We start from the raw sequence: 23,461 nt of genomic DNA on the forward strand, positions 1-23,461 counted from the left end.
TGCCAACTATTTTCGCGTTGGCAAATAGAAAAAATACTTATAACTGAAACTTTTTATTCGCATAACCAAATAAACCTCTTTTCTTGCTCAATGTTATTCACCCTTTTCAAAGTAAAATATCGGCAGGGGATTCCCCACACAAAGGGGAAAATGGCAAATTGTTGTAGCTGCCATGGGGAAGGCTGTAAATTTTAAAGAAATTGTTACACAAAACTATAAGGTCTAGCGCTTTATTCAGTTCCTGAGGTGTAAGAGTGGTACCGAAGGGATGACATTGACATTATTTACACGTGATAAAGCATAAAAATCTGAAAGAAATCTGATTTCTCGCTGATATAAAGCACAAATAGAGTTTTCTTTTAAAAGCAGAAATGTTTTCACTATCCGTTTGTAAACAAGTTACTTATTCTTTTACGCCCATTTCCCATTTCCAATCCTTGTCCAAATCCTGATTACAACTGTCAAATTGAATTCAGTTTTATATTAAACTAGCTGACCCGGCGAACTTTGTTCCGCCTTAATGGCAATAAATAAGCAGACTTTTTTTTATTTCGAACGGGATAAAAAGTATCCTATGTCCTTCTCCTGGCTCTAAACTACCTCCCTGACAATTTTCAGCTAAATCGGTTCAGCCGTTCTTGAGTTAATAAGTGGAGTAACTAACACGACTTTCTTTTATATATATATAGATAGATATCCAAAATATTCGATGCGTCGAAAACCGCAGATATTTTGACCAAAAACATATTAAAATTTGAAAGTTGAAGGACGGATTTGGAATAGGATTGAATATAATCCAGCTTTAGTAACGCCCTTTTACTGTAGTCAAGCAATGTTTCATACACAAAGCATCTGAAGGAACAATGCGAAAATGCCTACAGAAACGGCGCCTGGACATAATAGTCTAATTTGATGCGGCGCCGGCTAAAGATAGAAAAAACTAGCGCATTTTTTAACAGCTCATTAGCAAGAGATGGCTGTAGGGGAGGGATAGCCATAGCCTAAAATATGCAGCAGACAAATTATAGAAAACGTTAATAGGCTAAAATATAAAATGATTAACAACTGAAACATGCAATCACAATAAGAGAAAAAATCCACGTACGGCCGGACGACAGCACATCAAGCTAATAATGATCACTGTGGCATCTTACATTGTTGTAATAAGTGCGAGTTTGCAGTGAAAATGTATAGCTGATGTGCTTGTCTATGTACCTACTTCCTAAAATAATCTTTAGGATATAATGCTGGGTTTATAAAAGTACAATATTTTAGGAATACAGCAAGTGATCTCGATCTTGAATCCAAATTAAATCCAATCTTCTATTATTATCTAAAGACATTCAACGAGAAATGGAAAAAATCTCTACTCATCGGATGCTTTGATCAATGAGGGAGAAAAATATGCTGTCAATTTAGAACGTAAGACTGGCTTTACCCTAGACTGTGGCCTGAAGGCTTTATACCTCGTTATAATAACAAATCGTTGTGCTAAGAACAGCTACTTGAACTTTTTGTTTGAGGTCAACGGGGTTTTTTACAGTCAAAAGATCCTAGGATAAATTGGTTAGACTTGGAATATACTAGCTAACATCAGTGCCCACTAAGGGGGTGGTTATCATGGAGACATCCTGTTCTTTGCAGGATCCCGTTTAGGGCCCGAAACGCGCGTTAGTCGCATTTGCAATGCACTACAGAAGTGACGCCAACGCGCTACTTACGCGCTACAGCTACAAAATCGCTACAAAAAATCGCCATGTACGTTAGGTGGTGCAACTCAGCCTTAATGTTCAACGAAAGTACTTAATTTAACAGATGAATAAGTCAATGAAATTCTGAAATGATATCCGCAAATTAAATAAAACCACAAACTCTACAATCTAGATACGCGGTAGCGTGTCAAGCCAAGTTTAAGGTAACTGTTTTAAGAGCCAGTCTCATACCGAACTGTGAATGAGTCGACGAGATTTTTTTACTTAAATTTTGCGTTTCCAGTTATAAGGATCGAATCATTTATCTGCTCATGAACTTTTGTACGTTTTTAAATGAGCACACATTCACACGTCTCTTTCGGAGCGTAAGTGAAATGAATAGCACGTTCCATGTTCTGTAGTCGTTTTTATTTGTTAAATACTCATAACACTGTACAAAAGGTTTCATTTTTTTAATGGAGCTGTTTTCCATTGAGGTACAAAGTCATTATACATAGACTTCAGTTATTTTGAAAACCACTGGACTGAATGAATTTTTTTATGGCTTTATTCATTTTTGTAGTCTTTCACATAAACATTTTAAGTCACTTTTGAAAAAAATAGTAGTGGAACCCTGTGGTCGCATGAGACCGCGGTAACAATTGATTTCTATTGTGTCTCTATTCGCTGGTACTTGAAGGGCTATGGTGTTGATTGAAAAATGAAAATTGTTCAGTTTTTTTAATTACTGTGAAGATGTTTTTTTATTTTTTATTTAAAAAATGTTTTTATTAAAAACCTAAAAAAATATAGTCATTTAAATATGGTGATTCGTATTATAAAATACATCTTGCCGTAATAAGCGCTTCAGTAAGAATTCTTACGCCTCGTTCACAAGCGGGAACTTGCAACTCAATTATCAATGACGTCATTAAATGGGCTTCTCGCGAAAAAACCTCATATTGACGTGTTTGTTGACAGTATGGCTCAGTATATTTTGGAAGTATACAATTTTCTGTCGCATAGTATTTAAGCACCTATTTATGTAAATCGTGTATTCTGTACTTCTGCCGCTGATGGACGTCTTGGGTAAAACTGTAAGTCCACAGTGAATTATACATATAAATAAATTTAATAAATATCTGGATAAGATGCTTAGCCGACTGCAGAAAATGGTATCCCTGCAGAAAAACGTTGGCAATAAATGTACCAAGCCAGAAAAGCGAGGACAAAACAATAAAGTTTAAAATGAGATGCATGTCGGAACGCATCCAAATAACCCGATGGACTGATGACCTAGTCAAACGACCCGGAGACACTTGCTGAGAATTTTATGGAAAAGTCTGTATTCAGCAGTTTACAATAGATCATCTAATAGATTAAAGTAATCTAAATAACATTCGAAATCAAGTAGCAGTGGACGGGGCACATAGCTCGCAGTTCTGATGGCCGCTGGGGCAGAAGTTCTCGAGGGACGACCATGAGCCGGGAGACGTAGATTGGGTCCCCACTAGGTAGACCGACGATCGCGCGACGTCGCGGGAAGAGCCTGGATGCGAGTGGCGCAGGACCGGTCTTTGTGGAAATCCTTGGGGGAGGCCTTTTTTCAGCAGTGGACCTTATTAGGCTGAAACGAACTACGAATAAAGAATTTCTAGTAAAGTATTCGAGTAAAGCTTCAACCACACCGACGCGACCCATGACAGTTCACGCGACCTGTCATTGGCCTATGATCGCGCCGTGATAGCGCCGGCAATGGCGATCTGCAAGCCTTGGTGTGGTTGAAGCATTATTGTAAATCTGCAACCTCTTGTATTTTGCGTGAGAGGCAGCCTTAGCTTAAGAAGCAGACTGAATACAAATTAAGGGTCGCTTGTTGTAACTCAATTAAACAGCGAGACATTAACAGACTGGGGTTGTTATTATTATTCTTGGGAAAATAAGGCTTTTATAATCTTATTGTTCGCAATGGGGAATTTCAGCGATGAAAATCATGAAATGATTTATTTTGTGTTTTACCTGTGACCGCGATATTGTAGAGATAAGAAATTCTTAGTTACTTATAGATCATTACGAATAAGTCTTTCTTCTTCTTTAGATTATTTTCAAGAAAAATCTTAAGTTTCCAACGATAACTTTCGAGTAAAGTGTATTCAGTGAATATTACGAATGGTCAGTGATTACTACACAAAAGAACAAAATCATTACGTTGTATTGTATTCAGTCTTTTGTAAAAACATAGAGATAACTACATGATTTTTTGTTACATAATTTTTATGAAGCTAAACCTAATAGCTCTATTCAAACGCCAGACTTGTTTCTTTTTCCAAATGATTGCTTTAGCATTCTTGTAGCGAAAACACATCATACTACACATTTTTATTGCAAAATATTTCCAAATGCAACTGCATAATGTACCACAATGTTGACCTTAATGTGCCGCGTATGTTTGTCCAAAGCGATCTCAAATAAAACGACCGCTTAGCATTGGCTTTAAAGGCCACTTTACGCTATCTTATTTTACCGCTAAATGTGCTTGTATATTAGAGCCAATCACACGATACGTTGCGCCACCGCACCGCAAAGATTTCGCCGTATCGCGCGGCGCGGCGCCGCACCACTCGTGTGCCTGCCACAGCAGGGATGTTATGGATATGAAGTTTCGGTTATGCATACAATTTATTAGTACCTTAAGTCCTTATATGCCGGTAGGTAGGTACTTACTTCACACGCTGTTATTTACAACTTCTTTACACTAGTATAAGATAGCTTATACTTGAGCTTTATTGTATTAAAATAACTTTCTAAAAGTAACACTCAAAGTGTGTTTTCCATAAAATATACCAAGAAGAATATTAAGACGCAAGAAAAATGCGAAAGAATGAGTATCATATCTTCCATATTTCTTTGCTTTTAAAAACACCGTCGATAATGGCGTAAGCTGACATAAATCTATGTGACAACATTGCCTCGCGTAAAGCAATATATTGACGCATTTCTCATAGGCTGTCAGTATCAATCTTGTTTGATGCGCGAGCAAAGGCACGAATAAAATATAGAAGAAGATTGTACAGTCAGCGTCAAAATATAGTTCGTGACACGCAAAGTGGTCAAAAAGTTGACAACGCACGCAACCTTATTCCAATTGTAACAGACGTGTTGCGATTAATTATTGATTACTTTGGATATCACGAACTAAAAGCTTTTAGTTGAGACTAAAATAAGCTGATGATGATGATAGTGATACATTTATTGTAAAGCAGTCGTTGACACAAATACCAAAAAAATATAACAAACACACGTTTCTTTACTTTTATCTTTATTTATGACACGCGGATTCTTTCTTGCCATTATTCTGCTGCTATTTACCCGACTGCGCCAGAAGGAGGGTAATTGTCAATATTATTATTGTATAGCATAGTTATAGTAACCTTTGATGGTTTTTTGCTAAAACTATCTGACCCAGCAAACGTTTTGCACCTAGGTGTATGAAAAATAGTTTTCGTCTTATTCTGAGACCTACTGATCTAGGTCACAAAATGCAAAGAACCGGTCACAAATACTGTAACACGAGAATTTTATATGTATGTAAAAAAAATATCTGACTAAAAATGACATTTTTTAAATCACCTTTTAATCTCTCAATGGGCCCGACTTAACCGACTTTATCATTTGATTTATTTATAAGCGTTAGATTTATATTTGAAGATTATCAATGATAGCTATAAGCCGTTAGATAATACAGTTACTGAGAAAACAGATTTTATCAATGAATTGTGGACGTCATTTCTTTGAAATACAAGAGTTGATAATGTTGACATTAGAAATAAGCTTCATTTTATTCACTTTTTCAGTTGTATGTGACAACCCTACATTATAATCTTTCGCACGTGCTCGAAGTATACTTCTTTTTAGAGATTGTACCCAAAAGATTTCAAAAAGAAAAAACATAGTCACTAAGCACGTTTTTTGGCTTTTATCCGATTTAAAGTCAGTACATAAACAATTAAAATGTTCTCAGATTGCGTAACACTATTGCCGCTTACAAATACGATAATAGATACCTATTTTAATTATTATAAAAAGAAAAGTGTCTAATTATAAACGTGTTTCATTTGTTTATTAAGAATTTTTGTGATAATCTTATCCATGATTTACTACTTATCTACCTATCGGTATAATAAATTTGACTCCTTCCTACGTGTATTTATGGACGTACTTCTCTTATCTAAATCGTATGTAATGCAAGACATTTTATATTATATAAACAGAAATAATTACAAAATTTAGTGCAATTAATTAAAATGTGGAGGGTGGTAGTGTTGGTTTGTGCGTTTATGGTGGCCGCCGGCGCCGGTCAGGATATTGAGGAAACCGAGTCGAAGGTGGTGACCATCTCCCAAGGACAAGTCAGGGGATTCAAAGCGGCCAACTATGATGTGTTCCAATTCTTAAACATCCCTTACGCCGTAGCGATGACCGGCCCAGACAAGTTTAAGGTAAGAATACTATAATATTCTGGTTAAATTCTAACAATGTAGTGACTAAATTAGTAATATGCCCCCTAACTGGTCTTGCTTGGATTAGAGATGAGTTCAACATTAGAGTAAAGGTCGACAGGCATCGAACTAGAGACCTTAGAACCGGCAGTCAGATGCCGACACCATTGAGCGATACGTTGCCTTAATTTGTAATTAACCATGTCGTCAGTAATTTTTTTTGTCTATTTTAGGCACCTATGGCACCAGGACTATGGATGGGCGTTATAGACGCAGTCGATCGGCGGATCATATGCCCTCAAAACATAAACCCTATCTTAGCCTTATTCTTCGATATGAGAGAAGACTGTCTGGTCGCGAATATACACGTACCAAACACAAACGAAACTAACCTCCCAGTCCTGGTATTAGTCCATGGTGGAGCTTATAAGGAAGGAGGAGGTGCATTTGAGTTACCGAATGGTTTATCTAGCGACAAGAACATTATCGTCGTCACCTTCAATTACCGCCTTGGAGTCCATGGTTTCTTGTGTCTTGGCACGGAAGACGCCCCTGGGAATGCTGGCATGAAAGACCAGGTCGCACTGTTGCGGTGGGTTCAAAACAACATTGACAGTTTTGGAGGCAATCCAGGAGATGTCACGATATCTGGCTGCAGCGCAGGTGGATCCTCGGTGGACCTGCTCACTCTTTCTACTATGACTGAAGGTCTATTCCAAAAGGCTATAGCTGAAAGTGGATGCAGTCTAAATACATTTTCAACGCAAATAGATCCTCTAGATAATGCATTAATTCATGCTCAAAATCTTGGCTATAATGGAACCTTGAGTGGATTAGGACAATTCTACACAACTGCAGCCCTCAGTGATTTGATGGATGATTCAATGCATCCTTTCAGGCATGGATATGTGCATTTCCAGCCGTGTGTAGAGAGAAATATTGGGCAAGAAAGATTTTTAGAAGATGCGCCTGTAACTATTTTGAAGAGCGGTAATTTCAGCAAAATTCCATTAATATACGGATATGCTACGCATGAAGGTCTGTTGAGTATTTCAAACTTCAATGATGCAATCAGTGTGATGAATGATGATTTTTCATATTATTTGCCATTTGACCTACAGTTTGAAAATGAAACCCATAAGTTGGAGGTAGCCAATAAAGTAAAAGAATTTTACTTCGGAACTGGAGATATAACCCAAAACTCGACTTTACAGTATTTGGACTTTATGACAGATAGTGCGTTTCTAAGTGGTATACTTAGAACTATATCGTTGCGAGTAGACGCCGGTCAAGACAATATTTATTTATACGAATACTCTTTCACACACAACCAATCAGTGACTATACCGAATACGGATGGTATGAAGGGCGCTGATCACTGTGATCAATTGGATATTATACTGGACCATGACGAATCTGTGAGCTTGTCGGAGGAAGCTGTTGAAATGGCACAGACGATGAGAGGGAGCATATATGATTTTATTCGGACTGGGTAAGTGCTACAATTAGTGCAATTTCAATCATCATCATTATATACTTTGGACTTGATAAAAAATAATTAATATGTGACAAACAATGTAATCAACATTATCACTATTTTTGTGTTGTTATATTGCGAAATAATTAACTTACATTTTAGATAGATAGAAAAAAAACGTAAATAAAGGAGCATCGATACATTGGCCTATACAAGATTTAAGAATGCGTTACAAATACCTACTTGTTATACGGTCTATTATACCGAACTGGTTTTTTTTTCTAGGAACCCAACTCCATCTGATACAGTTTCTTCCTTACCGACATGGCCGCCGGTGGGCGCCAACCAATCTCCGCACTACTCCATAGGAGACACCATCCAAGTTGCCGGTATCCCAGTTGAAAGCAGGGCCCTTTTGTGGGATGGGCTTTATGAGAGCTATAGTGTTGTACCCCAACCACCCGCAGAAATAGTTGAGGATGAACCAACCGAAACACCCGAGGATGAGCAAACGACTACAGAGACAGCCGAAGATGAAGAAACCACTACGGAAACAGCAGAAGCTGAAGAAACTACTACAGAAACAGCTGAAGAAGAAGAAATTACTACAGAAACAGCCGAAGAAGAAGAAACTACTACAGAAACAGCCGAAGAAGAAACGACTACAGAAGCATATGAGGATGACGAAACAACTACAGAAGCAGGTGACGACTCAGAACCGACTACAGAAGGATATAACTCTGCTAACAATCTCATTTTTTCTCACCAGTTATGGGTGTTGTACACGATCGTTCTTTTAATAACTTTTAAGTAGATTAGTTTGTAATGTTTTACTAAATTGTGTGGACTGAACTTAGGTTCTCAATATTGAGTGACATCTAGTGAATAAGTATTATTTATAAGCCATTGAAGTGACAGTCAAGCCTTCATGGATAGATCACCTAAACAAGACTGAGGACTTTTGATTTAGGCTTGACATTGATAGCTATTTAATAATAATTGTATTAAATTATTGTATAAATTAATTATGTATTAATTAAGTTAATTGAAATAACAAGATAAAATCATTTTTGACCCTGAAAAAACTGCATTTATTTCCAAGTTTGTCCCGATAAAAGTCAAACTCTCATTGGACTCGCAACGAAATTAATCAGAAGAACATAGAAGGAGTTCTAAGAAAATCCCACTAACTATCATAATGTAGGTTAACACACATTAGGTACAGTCGACAGCACATCAAGCTATACATTTTCGTTGCAAAGTCGCCCCTATCGCAACTACGTAAGATACCACAGTGTTTACGTTGACGTGCTGTTGACCGTACATATTAATATTATAATAATAAAGAGAGCATATTGAAAACATATTAACTAATATTATCATAAAATATGAAATGATTAACAAGGTTATATTAAATTCTCCTTTGAAAATAATCTCATTTTGCTAACACTAGTATGCCGTTTTGGGTTGTAATTCAAACACAGTGCAACGAGAACCGCCAACAAGAGCTGTGTCCATAGGTCCATAGATAAATATTTTGTATGTGTTATCTTAGTCAACTTTTTTATGATGAATCACCACGACACGACTTGACCAGATGACCATCTGCAACAGGACAGGCCTTAAGGCCCAATTTCCACCAAGGCGGAGCGGAGCGGAGCAGTGTTTTGAATAACCAATAAAATTTCATTATTTCCACTTCTCGTCGCTGGCCCGCACAGAAACGCTCCGCACCGCCACCGCTGTCAAATTCTGTAGAAAATTTTAACGGCCCGACACTTCTCCGCTCTGCTTCGCTCCGCTCCGCCTTGGTGGAAACTGGGCCTAATGAACACAGTACAAATACAAATATTTTATTGAAACAAACACACAGTAGAAGATGGTATTCTAAGATCTGTAATACAAAACAACGTTAAAGCTAGATTCTAATTCTGTATTGCTCCTCTAGATTCCATAGTACCATTTATGACTATGACTATGACTAATATTGAAATTCAACTAATTTAATAGCCTCAATGTATGCTTGAAATTGAATCGAGTTTTGTATTTCGATCAGTAAATACCATTTACACAAGCGTAAGCGTACTCTTTAATTTTATTTTTGCCTATCATTTAAACTGCTTTTTATCACACGCCCTGTCACTAAGCATAGTGAATAGTGATGTATACGTTCCACTTTCCATCGTTCACTATATTTCAGACTTTCGCCTGTTACGACAATTGTGAATGAACACCTCTTATCATCATCATCATCATTATCATTTCAGCCACAGGACGTCAACTGCTGAACATAGGCCTCCCCCAATAATTTCCACAAAGGCCGGTTGGTGGCGGACTGCATCGATTTGATCGCACGTGTTACTTGAATATACTGTTCTTATTTATGTGTGTCTTAAGGCCCTCGCTACATTATTGAGTCCACAGCGACCAACAAAGGGTTAACGAGAAAAGGGACATAAAAAGTCTGGTTATAAATTTAAATGACTCGTGTACCGTTTATTTTGCTTTACGGCCGTAGGTCATGGACATTTTGCCACAGAGTTGCAGTGGCTATGATCATTATTTGATAATTATTTTTTTGCGAACCTTCCTTGGATGTACTTATTGGTTTGTTCTGTGCTACGTCATTTTCAACATAAATTCTACGCAAATTAATGGGATTTAAAATAACAAGAAAGTTTGATTGTGGGATATACGAGTACAATAAATTGTTTCAGAAATTAATTTATCACCCAGCAATTATGACGTATGCAGTATTCGTAGCAAGCTACGAACTTTGTAGCATGCACAACTTCGTAGCATGTCGTCGTAGTTCTACGAATATTATCTGTGACTTCTGTTGACATATTCAAATCCAAGGCTTTGGCTCAAAAGGGCTTATAGTTACACAGAGCCATAAAACTTCATATAAAAAAATATTCAAAGCATCATTAACAAACCCAAAAGTTTCCTGATCCAAGGGCTATGTTTTGGATACTATTTGTTGTATGTCGCAATTGTATGGCGACATCGTTCTGTACTAATTCTGAATGTAAGCCAGAGTCGACGTTGGGACTAATTATAAAATGTAACAGGCTTTTTGGTGTCATTTTTGTATTCGCACCTGTGCGGGTCGAGCGTCATATATTTCTGCGCGTTTTTGCCTCGAGTTTTTATTCAATTAACACCAAACCTTTTTTTTTCATCACAAACCATTAAAAGATAAGTTAATGGTGCAAATTACACGATCTAATTCCACCAGCCCCCTTCCATCATCGGGAAACCAGACGCAGATTGGCGTAACATCCCTATATTGTTGACATTCAACCAGCTCGCACTAAGCGTTTCGATGACTCTTTTATAATGCGAACAGCTAGGGACTGGAATTGGCTGCCTGCTGCCTTCTTTCCCGAAGACTATAATAGGTAGTGGTGGTGGTGGTAGGTGGGCCGACGACCTTATTGGGGGAGGCCTATGTTGAGCAGTGGACTGGACGTCCTATGGCTGAAATTATGATGATGTTGATGATGATATTTACAAATTATTTAAAATTACAATGCTTTCAAACATCGGGTACCTACAAAGTATCGTAATACGTAATAAAACGGATTGAGTTTCATTGGCATTATTTGTTTTCTCTCAAGAATACAAACATTGTTTTAAGCCTCACAAAAATTCCGACGTTGCAATTACACTTTTTTCCCAAAACTGTGGCTTGTTCTGAATTTTAACTGCCCCTTAGCGAAACGACAACGGCTTAGTGCACATAAAATTATACTGGAGCACTTAATAGTCTTGTAAGATAGCGGCTGTACACCAATTTAGCGCTTAATGCCATATTATAGTCATAGTGAACACTGCATTAATAACTGTTTTGAATATAAATGTATTTATTGTAGTTTGTATATTCCTCACCAAATTATTTTTTAATCATTCATTTTGGTATCAAGTTAGAGTTTGTTCTCTTCTAATATTGAAATTCGTTCTAAAATCATTCGCGAAATGTCAGGTCAAAATTAAATGATAGTCACTGGTCCTATCATCCTAAATTGATGTTTTTCCAGCCATAAAAATGACGATAATATTAATTTTATCTTTTCTTTCCTCTCAGTCTTGTTGGACAAAAATGAAATATTTAACGATGTGTAAGTACAAAACATGATTTACAAGAAAGGTATTTTTGACTCGACTGCCGACTTTTATACTGTTCAATTACGTCGCATCGCGTCGCGATTTTATCCCTTAACATTACGAGCATTTATTTTAAAGGGAATGTATGTACTCATATTAGGTACTGTACTATTAATTAAAGGTAGGTAAACCCGCAAAAATAACGTCCATAACTCATCTCACACTCAACTTATCTTTGACAATCTATATTTTGACGAATCATAAACTAATGCCCGTATTCACAAACATTACTATGAGGTCTCACAGTGCCACCAATTACAGAGCTCTATTCAACGCTGTGCGCTCGATTTGCTGCTTCTCTTAAGCAAGCATCGTTTACGGGACTATTCCCACCTCTCGTTCCCACCACTGCAACTCCTGTGTAGCCAGGATCTACAGCTTGACCGCCACAAAAACCCAACCAATGAAGGAAGCATCGTTTGTGAACAGGCGTTAAACTTCTTCATCTGTCTATTTCTAAATGCCTTTTTCCTGTGATGCTTATTTCGACATTTCATTATTCCATATCCGCATGCGTGTAGACCGCGTAATAGGAAATCCGCATCACAGTAAAAAGGCACTAAGTGTAGATTTCATACATAAACTTCGTCTTTGTTTCAGCATACGGGCCTAAGTGACACACTACTACAAACATAAAGAAGCACATAGCTTTGTATCAAGACACGTTGCGAGTTAACACATATTTTCCGCAATTACGTGTTGAGCCACAGTTTTCCGCAGTTTACACGATGGATTCATGAATAGCTACGGATTCTCCAGAGCATTTCCTTTGCCGTGTTTCGATTATTTATGAGATTATTTCCCACCTACGAACTTGGATATTCGGTTTCCTTCCCGATATAATTTGTGATGTATGGGTTTTAGAGGCGGTGAAATATTTTTATATACGAGTGAGTAATTCGTAATTCATTGGGTAGGTGTAATCTTTTGTAAGTTATGTAAAAGGGAAAAGGGAGCTCTTTCTGTAGGCTTTATACTTTTTTTGTATCACTACATAGTCGCTCCGCTGTCTGTCTGTCCCTTGTATATGCTTAGATCTTAAAAAGTACGCAACGGATTGTGATGCGGTTTTTTTAATAGATAGAGAGATTCAAGAGGAAGGTTTTAAAGTATACTGTGCAAAGCCGGGGCGGGTCGCTAGTTTGACATAAAAATAAGAATGTGTAGACTAAATTAGATAAACTTCGTTGACAATACGGCTATTTTGAACTAAATTACAAAAGTAATTACGGCGTATGTAACCTAATTAGACGATGTTGTCCTGAGGATTTCTCCTCACTAATTAATGCTAAAGTCGACGCTTATGCTGCAAAACGTAGTCATTATGGTAACGACGTCAACTCGCGCATGTAACGCACCAGTGCCCGGGAACTCGTGGAATATACAGGGTGTTATGAGATGATACATCAAGCCAAACTGTAGAATCTCATATGGTTGTAAAGGTATTATTTTCTGTTTAACCCAAAGGTTAACTGGCAGAGAATGCCCAATGTCATTAACCGCCTCTGTGGTCTAGTGGTAAGACCACCTGCTTCAGACGCAGAGGTCCCGGGTTCGATTCCCAGTGGGAGCAGATTTTTCTGTTCGGTTTGGTTGATGGTAGGGCTTGTTCTAAGTCCGCCTGGCTAGCTACCACCATCTTACATAAGTCTGTCGCCATAACAACAATGTTAACAGCATTGTTGTGTTCCGGCAGTTAGAGGTAAGATAGCCAGTTCCTCCGTGGTTGAGGATTCCGGGTGAAGCTCGCTTCCACCTTCGGCCTGATCGTCACTTACCATCAGGTGAGATACAGGCCAAGAGCTTCCTCGTTGTGGATAAAAAAAAAATAAGTTCGCCTTATGTACCAACTATATTTTAGAAGCCACGATAGCCGAACGACTGACCAACTCGTGATCCGAGGAACGCGGGTTCAAATCCCGCCGCGCACCGCTCGACTATAAATTGTGGTGAGCCCACTCGTGACACAAGTAGGTTTATTTAGCTTAGTAGGAAGGGCTAACGGGTCTATTAGTCATTTTGTGCAATACAAATTACTAATATTCTTAAAAAATATGGCATTAAAGAACAAATACATTATTTTGAAATATTCTTTTGTAATCCGAGCCGTCTATACAGGTTGTCTAAAAAATGAAATCGAAAATAAAAAAAACCGGGAAATGTCGTCGAGTAAACTCGAATGGATTCTGGCTCCAGCAGCTTTGCAAATAGAGGCGCTAATTGGCTTGTTCTGAGGCCTCAGCCGCTAAAAGGACTGCAAACACTGACTGTTGGATGTTCCCGTTATATCCGAAACGGGTCACGGTTAATGATCCGGATAAACCATTTGTAATCTGAGAATCTGTAACACAAACCCATATGTATCAGGCCAAAGCCCTCCCCAAATCTTTGAGACAGCAATCTATAAAACAATAATCATTTTCCTTGAACAGCAATGCACTTTTTGTCGCCAAAAACATACAGTTAAATAGGTACATTTTATATTTTGTTGTTGAATGAATAGAAACTCATATATTTTGATCATTGAAGTAATATTACTACGTAGTACATTATAACTCAATGTATTTGATGATCTTTCATTCAAAGAAACCACAGATATTACCACAAACCTCTCAAGCTGGCTACTACTACTACTATTACCAGTGATCATTTCCTTCTCGCCATGTGCTATATACTGCTGCTATAGGCAAGAATAAGCTAAAATATTGACATCTAGCCCAACTCAAATGTTTGTTAGTTTGTCGGCCGTTTGGTGTAGTGGTTCAGAGCGGACTACTATGCCGAGAGGTCCCGGGTTCGATTCCCGGCCGGGCAGAAATTGAAATGATGAATTTTAATTTCTGTGACGGGTCTGGGTGTTACCATGTATAATATGTATGTATTTAAAAAAAAAGTATATAAGTAGCATATCCGTTAAGCTAGCACCCATAACACAAGCAGCATTAAGTTGCTTACTTTGGGGCTAGCTGGCGCTGTGTGAAATTGTCCAAAGATTTATTTATTTATTTATATTTATTTATTTATTACCCAAAGCTAATCTATCTATCTATATAAATAAAAATGAATTGATGTTCGTTAGTCTGATTAAAACTCGAGAACGGCTGGACCGATTGAGCTGATTTTGGTTTTAAAATGTTTGTCGTAGTCCAGGGTAGGTCTAAACGGTGAGCAAATACGCGCGCGATATTGTTTTTCTGTGACAGACAAAATTACACGCGGGCGAAGCCGAGGGCGGAAAGCTAGTTGGTAATATTAATCATAAGCATATAGGTACAGTAATCATATTGAAGTTTGCAAGTTGACTAGGCTTTAGGTTTGCCTATCCACTAATTGGTTGACGTTGGCTTTTCCTTTGACATGTCAGATAAAGGCTGCATACTCGTATGTGTGGAGCTGCTAAATACTACTACTGCATAAGTACTTCAAAGCAAAAGTTTGATGAGATTATCAAAATCAAAATCAAAAATCAAAATCAAAATTTTCTTTATTTGTTTAGACTAATTAAATTAGTTCTTGCAAATCGTCAAATGCTCTTAAGGAGCCTATACATGTCTCATTCTTTTTTTGCCCTACCAGCGCTTCGAGACAAACATTTGGCAAGTGCTGAGAAGAAGCGCCGCAACAAACTCAGTCACCACTGTCTGCCGGTTTAAAAATATAAAAAAGTAGGAAGTTACAATACATTCAGAAGCAAGTTACTTACCACGCGCTCCCGTTAATAGAAGGTGGTCTTTAAGACGCCCATCTAGCACGAGACCGCGTGGCAGTTTTGAATATGTTTATTTAGTGCCGTGCTAATTTCTAGGTTAATTGTTGCGTTTTGATACATATATATTTTATGTCAGGTATATCTTTCCTTGACCAGTCCCCGAAGGCAGCGCCTGTTCACAGACATGACGTGTGAACCAGCCATCGCTTCACTCGACCATATTATAGGGAATGCAACGACCCGCCTCACACGCCACTATCCCAGAGACATTTTAGTGAGCATGACAAGTCTAAGATATCCTTCTGGCTAAGTGCCAGATATAAAACTATTTAGGAGACAAGGCAAGAAAACTCTAGAGAGAAAAGCAAGGCACCATAACAAAACCGTGTGGTAGTTTTAAATAAATTGTATATATTTATATTTAGTGCCGTGCCACTGTCTAGCTTGATTGTTAATTGTTATGATAAAAAATTTAAGGTAGGTATATCTTGTCTTGACCTATATTATAAATCAACTATGTACAGGGTGGCGCAATAGAACGTGCATTTTTAAAATAATTATTAAAAAATAAATACAAAAGGTATAGTTAAAATAAAACTAAGCAATTATTAAGTGATAACTGAAGTTAATTTTTTAAAAATAACATCATCTAAATGATGACCCTCTCTACGTTGGCACTCCTCTAACCGCAAACGGAAATTACCGAAAACGTTCTTAAGATAAGGACCAATTATTCCTTTGGCAGAGATTGCGGCCCAAACTGTCACTTTAGGGCTATGTAACGGTTTTTGATGTTTGAGTCTGGGATTCTCACTATTCCAATAACGACAATTTTGGCGGTTTACGAACCCATTCATATGAAAATGTGCCTCATCAGAGAAAAGGATGTTTTCAAAATTTGAAAACCGATTGAGCATTTCATTAGCAAATGTGAGCCGTGCTATGAAGTCAGAGTCTTTCAATTCTTGAGTTAATTGCAGCTTGTATGGATGCAATTTAAGATCCAAGCTTAAAATTCGTTGCAAACTTCGTCGCGATATGTTTATGACAGACGATCTCTTGCGAGTAGACATTTGTGGATCTTCTCGTACCGACTGCTTAACACTCTCAATATTGTCTTCGGTCCTAGATGTGCGTGGACGACCTTTTGCGTGTGGTTTAAACGTCGATCCAGTCTCTTCAAACCGCTTTATCCAGATTTTAATTAAATTAGCACTCGGAGCCACCCTAATTTGCCGTACACCATACTCAGAACAAAATAGTCGCCTGACAACTACGTACGAACGAGAGTTTTCGTAAAATGCGCGCACGCAAAATGCGCGACGCTTCCCGTCGAAGTGACTCATAGTGACTAAAACTTCATGAACCGCGCTACCCAACGATATCGGTCTCCCCTCGCCCACGCCCCTTCTACCCCGCAAAAAAAAATGATGCAATATGCACGTTCTATTGCGCCACCCTGTATTTCTAGTGCTAATAATTTAAAGAAATAACGAGTTTCTTTATTTAAAAGTGATCACTAACAATTTCTATTTTGTTTCTATGTTACTAGCGACCCAGCCCTGCTTCGCATGACTTGGTTGGTGCTATAATACATAGCATGCATCCAAACCTTCCTCTTAAATCACTCTATCTATAAATATTGCATTAAAATCCGTTGCGTAGCTTAACCTATAAGCGTAGAGACAGATGGAGAGACTTTGTTTTATACTTTGTAAAGATGCATGTTTTCATTCGTAAGCATCCATTATTTTGACATACAAACAGACACATCAAATACATTTATTAGCATATAAAATAAGAAAACAGAAGACGAACGACCCGTGAACATTCGGTACGGCTAAAAAAGACCATTTTAAGTGTACGTTCTAAAGGAGATCGTATTTAATGATAAGACTTCCAAAACAAGTTCGTGAGCGAGATAAGGGTAAATTACATTATCCCTTACGTAAGTGACTTACACATGTTAAGGCGAGGGCACACTTGAGAGCGCCCTCCACGTTGGAGGGTAATTAATTAGATAACAACGCTCCAGTTGCGAGCTGATAGCGCTGTACGCATTTTCATTGCGTTTTACGTTAAGCTTTTGATGAAGTTAAAATAAAACCATATTTTCTAATCGTCTCAATTGACTGGAGGTTAAAAAGCTATGCGTATAGGGCATTTACTCGTAGAAAGCTTCATAAAAAATTTTCAACATCAGGTGAAGTTCATGTGAATCATTTACATAACAGTTACTTCTTTTCAGCACTAGCCCATGTATTGTCCCGAAGCAGTGGTAGGGTTAATACTGGGACTTATACAAGTGCTTTTTAAAAGCCTACTTGCATAAATAAATCAATTTTATGACTTTTTATAATGTAAAGTGAGTTTGAGTTTATTTCAAATCCCGTATTGGGAAAAAGAAGGTCTAATCGATAAATTAATTTATTAAAAGTTGTGCAAAGTTTATAATTAATTTTGTTATAATGGTGCGAGTCTTGACAGATCTCAGCGTTATATTAATTTTCAAGATCCAAACTTGGTGAACGATTATAATATTATCTTAGAAATAATTCGGCTAATACAGTCGAAATTGAATTAGTTAAATTGAACTAAACGACAGTTAGGCGATAGTTAATAGGTTAATTGGTGTTAGAAGTTAGTTCGCACTATGCAGATAATGTGTTACTACGAGTATGTGAGCTATGTATGGGTCATTGTCAAATTTTGCGCAGGTAAATGTAACTTAACCCATTAACGCCCTCTGTACACACGTGTGTACACTTCTTTAAAGTTTATTTCTGAACGCAATTTCTAATGTTAAGTCAAATTACTTGATAAAACCTAATCTAGATGTAGATACAAGGTAAGAAATATAAAAAAGTTGGGGGGTGGTGTAAAAATAAATGTCTAATTAACATTTTTTTCCGACCTTTTCTCAAAGTGACTGGCGCCGGTTGTAAAATAATACTGATATAATATATTTTAGCTTTATTTTGATTCAATTCTACGTTTCAAGGTAAGTTTACATTGTAAATTATTATTATAAGCTAAAAAAATAATAAATATACAGGGTGACTTTTGTATCAGTATCCAAATTTTTTCCTGACATTAGGTATCGTTTATAGATGACATTTTTAATAAAAAATAGGTAGGTCAAATTTTAACATCAACTATTTTTTTCCTAACCAATTAATAACGTAGTGTGGTTACCGCGCTTAGCGCGTAAACATTTTGCGGGAGAGCGAGTCGAGCGGAGAGCTGGCAACGTGTGGCAACGCTCGACCGGCCGGCCTGGCCGCGCGGCGCATCAATCAGTCGCCCGCGCAACCCATTACGAGACGCGCGTATCGCTGCGCGCGCCGATCGTTCCGTCGCGCCGTCAACGTAACGATGTATTCGCAGCGCGAGTGTTATGAAATGATTCGGTGCTACATTTTAAGTGGAGAGAGTTTGAACCGGGCCCAGAGGAATATCTCAACTTCGTAACCAAGGACTAAACCCAACAGTGCCAAACCGGTGAACGATTTTAGCGGCAAACTGAAGCGAGATCCGCGAGCAAGTAGGTAAGTACCTACACGAGACGCGAAGTGCGAAATAACACTGTAGTTTTAAATAAACTCAAAGACAATGTACAAAAGCGTGCAAGTCTGTCTGGAGAAAAATGGTATGCATGCACTTTGGGCAATTATCAAAATACCTTCTCATAATTTGTTAGTTTGTAGTTAGGTTAGGTAGGTTTGGTAAGCAATCTCAATTATTGCACATGAAAATAATGATGAACTTTTTAAATACCCCCGAATAGGTACACAAGAAAAGTAGTGTTACCGATACTCTCGGTGATTTTATTTTGTTTTTGATAGCGTAATTATTGTCGTAGGTATTTAATTTTTCTACCATAAATTAGTAAGTCTGTTTAATTAAAACTAATTACCACTTTGAAATCTTTTGCATTTTGACGGTCTCCTAATCCCGTGAAAGTATGAAGGGAAAATCGACAACTTATGAATCGTATCGCAATGAATGAAATGCGGCGCGGGCAGGCGCGTACGTGTGTGCGTGCGTAAGCGAGTGAGCGAGCCGTGACCACGGTGTAAGTGTTTTTTCAGACTGTTTCTGGGTGCTTTATTTTGAAATTTTTGTACTGGACGATACAAAAATAAAAAATACGTGTTTTGTCTTTCGCTTCATAGATTATTATATTAAAATTTGGATACTGATACAAAAGTCACCCTGTATACATATAACATACCAAAAATTGTTCAAGAATGTTGGTGTACACGCTTGTGTACAGTGGGTGAATGTATACTAAGAAAAACATTTTTTTCAAGACCAGGTTGATGATTGAAGATGTCACATAGATAACGTTTATCATCTCAAAACTAGTTTCAAAACTAGAGGAAGCCATCGAATCCATTATGGCAGCTGAAGATGACGATACGGAGCTAAAATTTATCATCGTACCACCTGATCCTGCTGTTGTTAGTGATGAAGAAGAAGGTGCATAAGATGATTTGACTTCCTCGGTACTTTGAGATACACCAGGTACTATCGAGCTATTACGCGACCAACCTTCAGATGAAGAGTCGGAGTGGGTCAATAGCGATGAAGAAACTCTTTCAAGCCTTGGTCCGGCTCAAAAACGTGCTCGTAACGAAGTTGCTGAAAATCCTACTTGGAGAAAAATATCACCCATTTTTTCTACTGCTCATGAAATCACCCAAACTAGTGGATATGGCGGTCTCAAATGCATGGCGCTTATATGTACTTACCGTGTAAACCAAAAACACAACGTACTTGGATCAATTGGCTTTTAGGCGATCTATTGCCAGATCGTATTTACCCAATAATAAAACGAAGACGCGGCCATCATCGTCAACATCATATTTACAGTCAAGCAATGGAGGGCATAACCGTATTGTAAACCCTCTTAGGTGTGTTATTTGCCATAGTAGGGGCGTTGGTGTTGCTCTAAATGCCTGAAAACGCTTTGCGTAGAGCGACCTTGCTTCGGGAAATTTCTCACCTGATCCGCCCATTGTACACACCTGTGTACAGGGTTTTTTTTCAAGGTTTTTAATTTTTTTTCAATATTTTTTTGTGTTTATAGATTACTTGTAATCCATTCAGTAGCAATAATAAAAAATATTATGAAAATATATCGTGGTTTTACTATGGGCGTTAATGGGTTAAAATCATATTTTTTTCAAAATAAATATATGCTTAGATATTACTTTTTTCTATGTCCGTGTCCTTTAAAACAACTGAATTATTATCTTTTACAGTTTGCCGCGATGCTTAACCAATAATTTAAGATTTATTCCAGATTTAATGGATCAGGGTGAAAAAAAATACAACTTTGTTACCATTACGTTTTACCTTTTATTATGAAATTAAACAAGTCAGTCGCAAATATTTTGGGACTAATATTAAACAGTATTATATCTTTTACATATATTTAGAATCATAACAGTCTTTTTTTAAGTTTAACAATCATCAATCTAAACTCTTAAACAACTCTGTTACTTCTTGAATATTAAAATACCTTAAATTCTACTTAAGTCCTCCAAATATCTATTTATCAGCAGCTAACTATGAACATAATACTGTAAAAATATCTAATAAATTAACGCATCGCAATATTTGCTATATTATATTGACTAGCTTTTCTTTAGAATCTTACTATGTTCTTTAATCTTTGGGACAGAAAAGTAACAGAGTTGTAACACAGTAACATAGTTGTTATTTTTTTTGAATAATATGTAATAATTTGCACTTATTGAGCTTGAGATCCAAATCACTTCATCAAAACATTAACTTATGATTGTAATTTATCAATCAAGAGCTTACTTTCTTATAGATTCCTTATCTTTATAGTAATAAACATTAGATTTTCTTGGAAGAGTAGCTGAAAATTTGAAATAACTTATTTCTCAAGTTTAACTAAGGGATTATGAAATTGGTAGTATACTCTTTTACCTTTGCAGACTTTTTTAGGTTCTGGAACAACGGCAAGTAAATTATCAAAAGCCTCATAGGATAAATCACTTAATTAATTTGAATTTTGTTGCATTATCGTCGATTGCCTTAAAAACATTATTTTAACGTCTTTTTCTTGATTATTTCTACGGCGTTCTCGGGTATCGTCGCTGCTTCTCAGCAGGCGTTAGAGGCATTTTAATAACGTAAATATCCTGTAACAATGAGTTTTTGGGGTTATTAATATTTATTATTTCGATTTATTTGTATAAAACAAAGTTACCCATTGCTTGAACTTTTTAAATTGCAACTGATTAAAAAAAAGTAATTTAAACATAATATTTTAGCAAAATTAAAGAATAATATAATGGCATAAGCAACTCTGTTACTTTCTAAACAACTCTGTTACCACACGCTAGTAACAGAGTTGCAGCAACAGAGTGGTAAATTTTACATTCCATTATACACCAGTCAAAAAATAAAGCGTGTAGCAAAATATTTCGTTCACATTTAACACATTTACCCCTTAGACAATATACTGAACGTAAACTAATGAAAAAACATTCATTTACTTACGTGAATAGGTAGGTAACAAAGTGGATGCGCAATAAAAACACGCAGCACGTTCAACACCTTGCGGTCGACTGCCGAGCGACTTATCCCTCCTCCCGATCTAACGAACTTCCACGACGAATGCAAACATCCCACCCAAGATTAAACAATATCCAAAATACCGCCATTTCCATTTTGAGTCGTGAATTAGTTAGTAACATAGTGTTCCAGGTGGTTCCAGATAGTCCGTGGGACAAAGTTTAGAAAATTATTTAAAAAGTACATTTTATACTGACTGATTTTAAAACATATTTTATTGAATATTTATAATACTCTGTTTACGATGATAATTTATTTTAAGAAGGTTACTATAGTAGAAAATGCAATTATTTCATGTTTATTGTAACGGAATGCTACATGGGACAGGTACAATTTGTAAGGAAAACCTTTCTGTTACCACTAATGACCACTCTGTTACTTTAAAAAAAATTAAAAATATTGAAACTTGAGTCGTTATTCCAATAATGGATGTTCGCTAATGCGATGTATTTTGTATTTAATACATAATTCGTAAAGGATTTTGACATTATTACTAACAAAAAAATAAAAAATGTTGAGGGACACGTTTACCTGCGCAAAATTTGACAATGACCCGTATATTGTATATTTTATGTAGGATATTATGCTAGATACAAATTAAATATCGAATATGATACAAACAGTATTTGTTTAAGTAAATTTCGATCACTGAAAGTATTAAGAATCAATCTCGTGATCTTTAATGGCCATAAAAAAATGTTAATGTTTCTGAAGAACTTTTTAAGCATAAAAATTGTGGGATTTTAAATTTCAGCCCTTTTTCAATCCATTCTTTTATTTGCTGCTACGAAAAGAAGTGAGTCTTAGACCTTCTATATTACATAATTAACATTGACATGGCGTTCATTGATTTAAACGTTTAATTAACCTTACTTTCATAACTTAGTAAAACTTAAAGCCCACTTTTTCTTAACAGACGCAAATTTTGGCTCCCACGTAATGCCATACAGCACTTGTACATAACACAACACTAAAAAATGAATGGCAAATATAAATAACGTATAAAGTAGGCAGTGTACACCCGCCTTGCTATTCCAGAGTCAACTACGTGTACGAATTTGGTACGTGCCGTTTTACGTCCCGGGCATTGAATAACATAATATCTGGCGATACATTCAGTTGTTGAGTCATGAATAAAAATTACGGAGTCCGCAAATCCAAAGAATGCATTGATGTTATAAAAGACCAACACCCGTATTCACGTGGGTAGGCCTTCCACTAGGTGGACCGACGATCTGATGAAGATCGCGGGAGGTGCCTGGATGCGAGCGGCGCAGGACCGGTCTTTGTGGAAATCCTTGGG

At 37.0% G+C, this 23,461-nt stretch overlaps 1 protein-coding gene across 1 annotated transcript; it reads left to right on the plus strand.

The window, feature by feature from the left end:
• The first annotated feature begins 5,980 nt into the window (after positions 1 to 5,980).
• On the plus strand, positions 5,981 to 8,692 carry LOC135088519 (juvenile hormone esterase-like). Its single transcript, XM_063983356.1, has 3 exons — positions 5,981 to 6,190; positions 6,424 to 7,682; positions 7,953 to 8,692. The coding sequence occupies exons 1-3, from the start codon at positions 5,996 to 5,998 to the stop codon at positions 8,479 to 8,481; spliced, it is 1,983 nt and encodes a 660-aa protein (XP_063839426.1). The 5' UTR covers positions 5,981 to 5,995; the 3' UTR covers positions 8,482 to 8,692.
• Positions 8,693 to 23,461: the final 14,769 nt, after the last annotated feature.

Source organism: Ostrinia nubilalis, chromosome 4, assembly GCF_963855985.1.
Source record: "Ostrinia nubilalis chromosome 4, ilOstNubi1.1, whole genome shotgun sequence".
Classification (NCBI taxonomy): domain Eukaryota; kingdom Metazoa; phylum Arthropoda; class Insecta; order Lepidoptera; family Crambidae; genus Ostrinia; species Ostrinia nubilalis.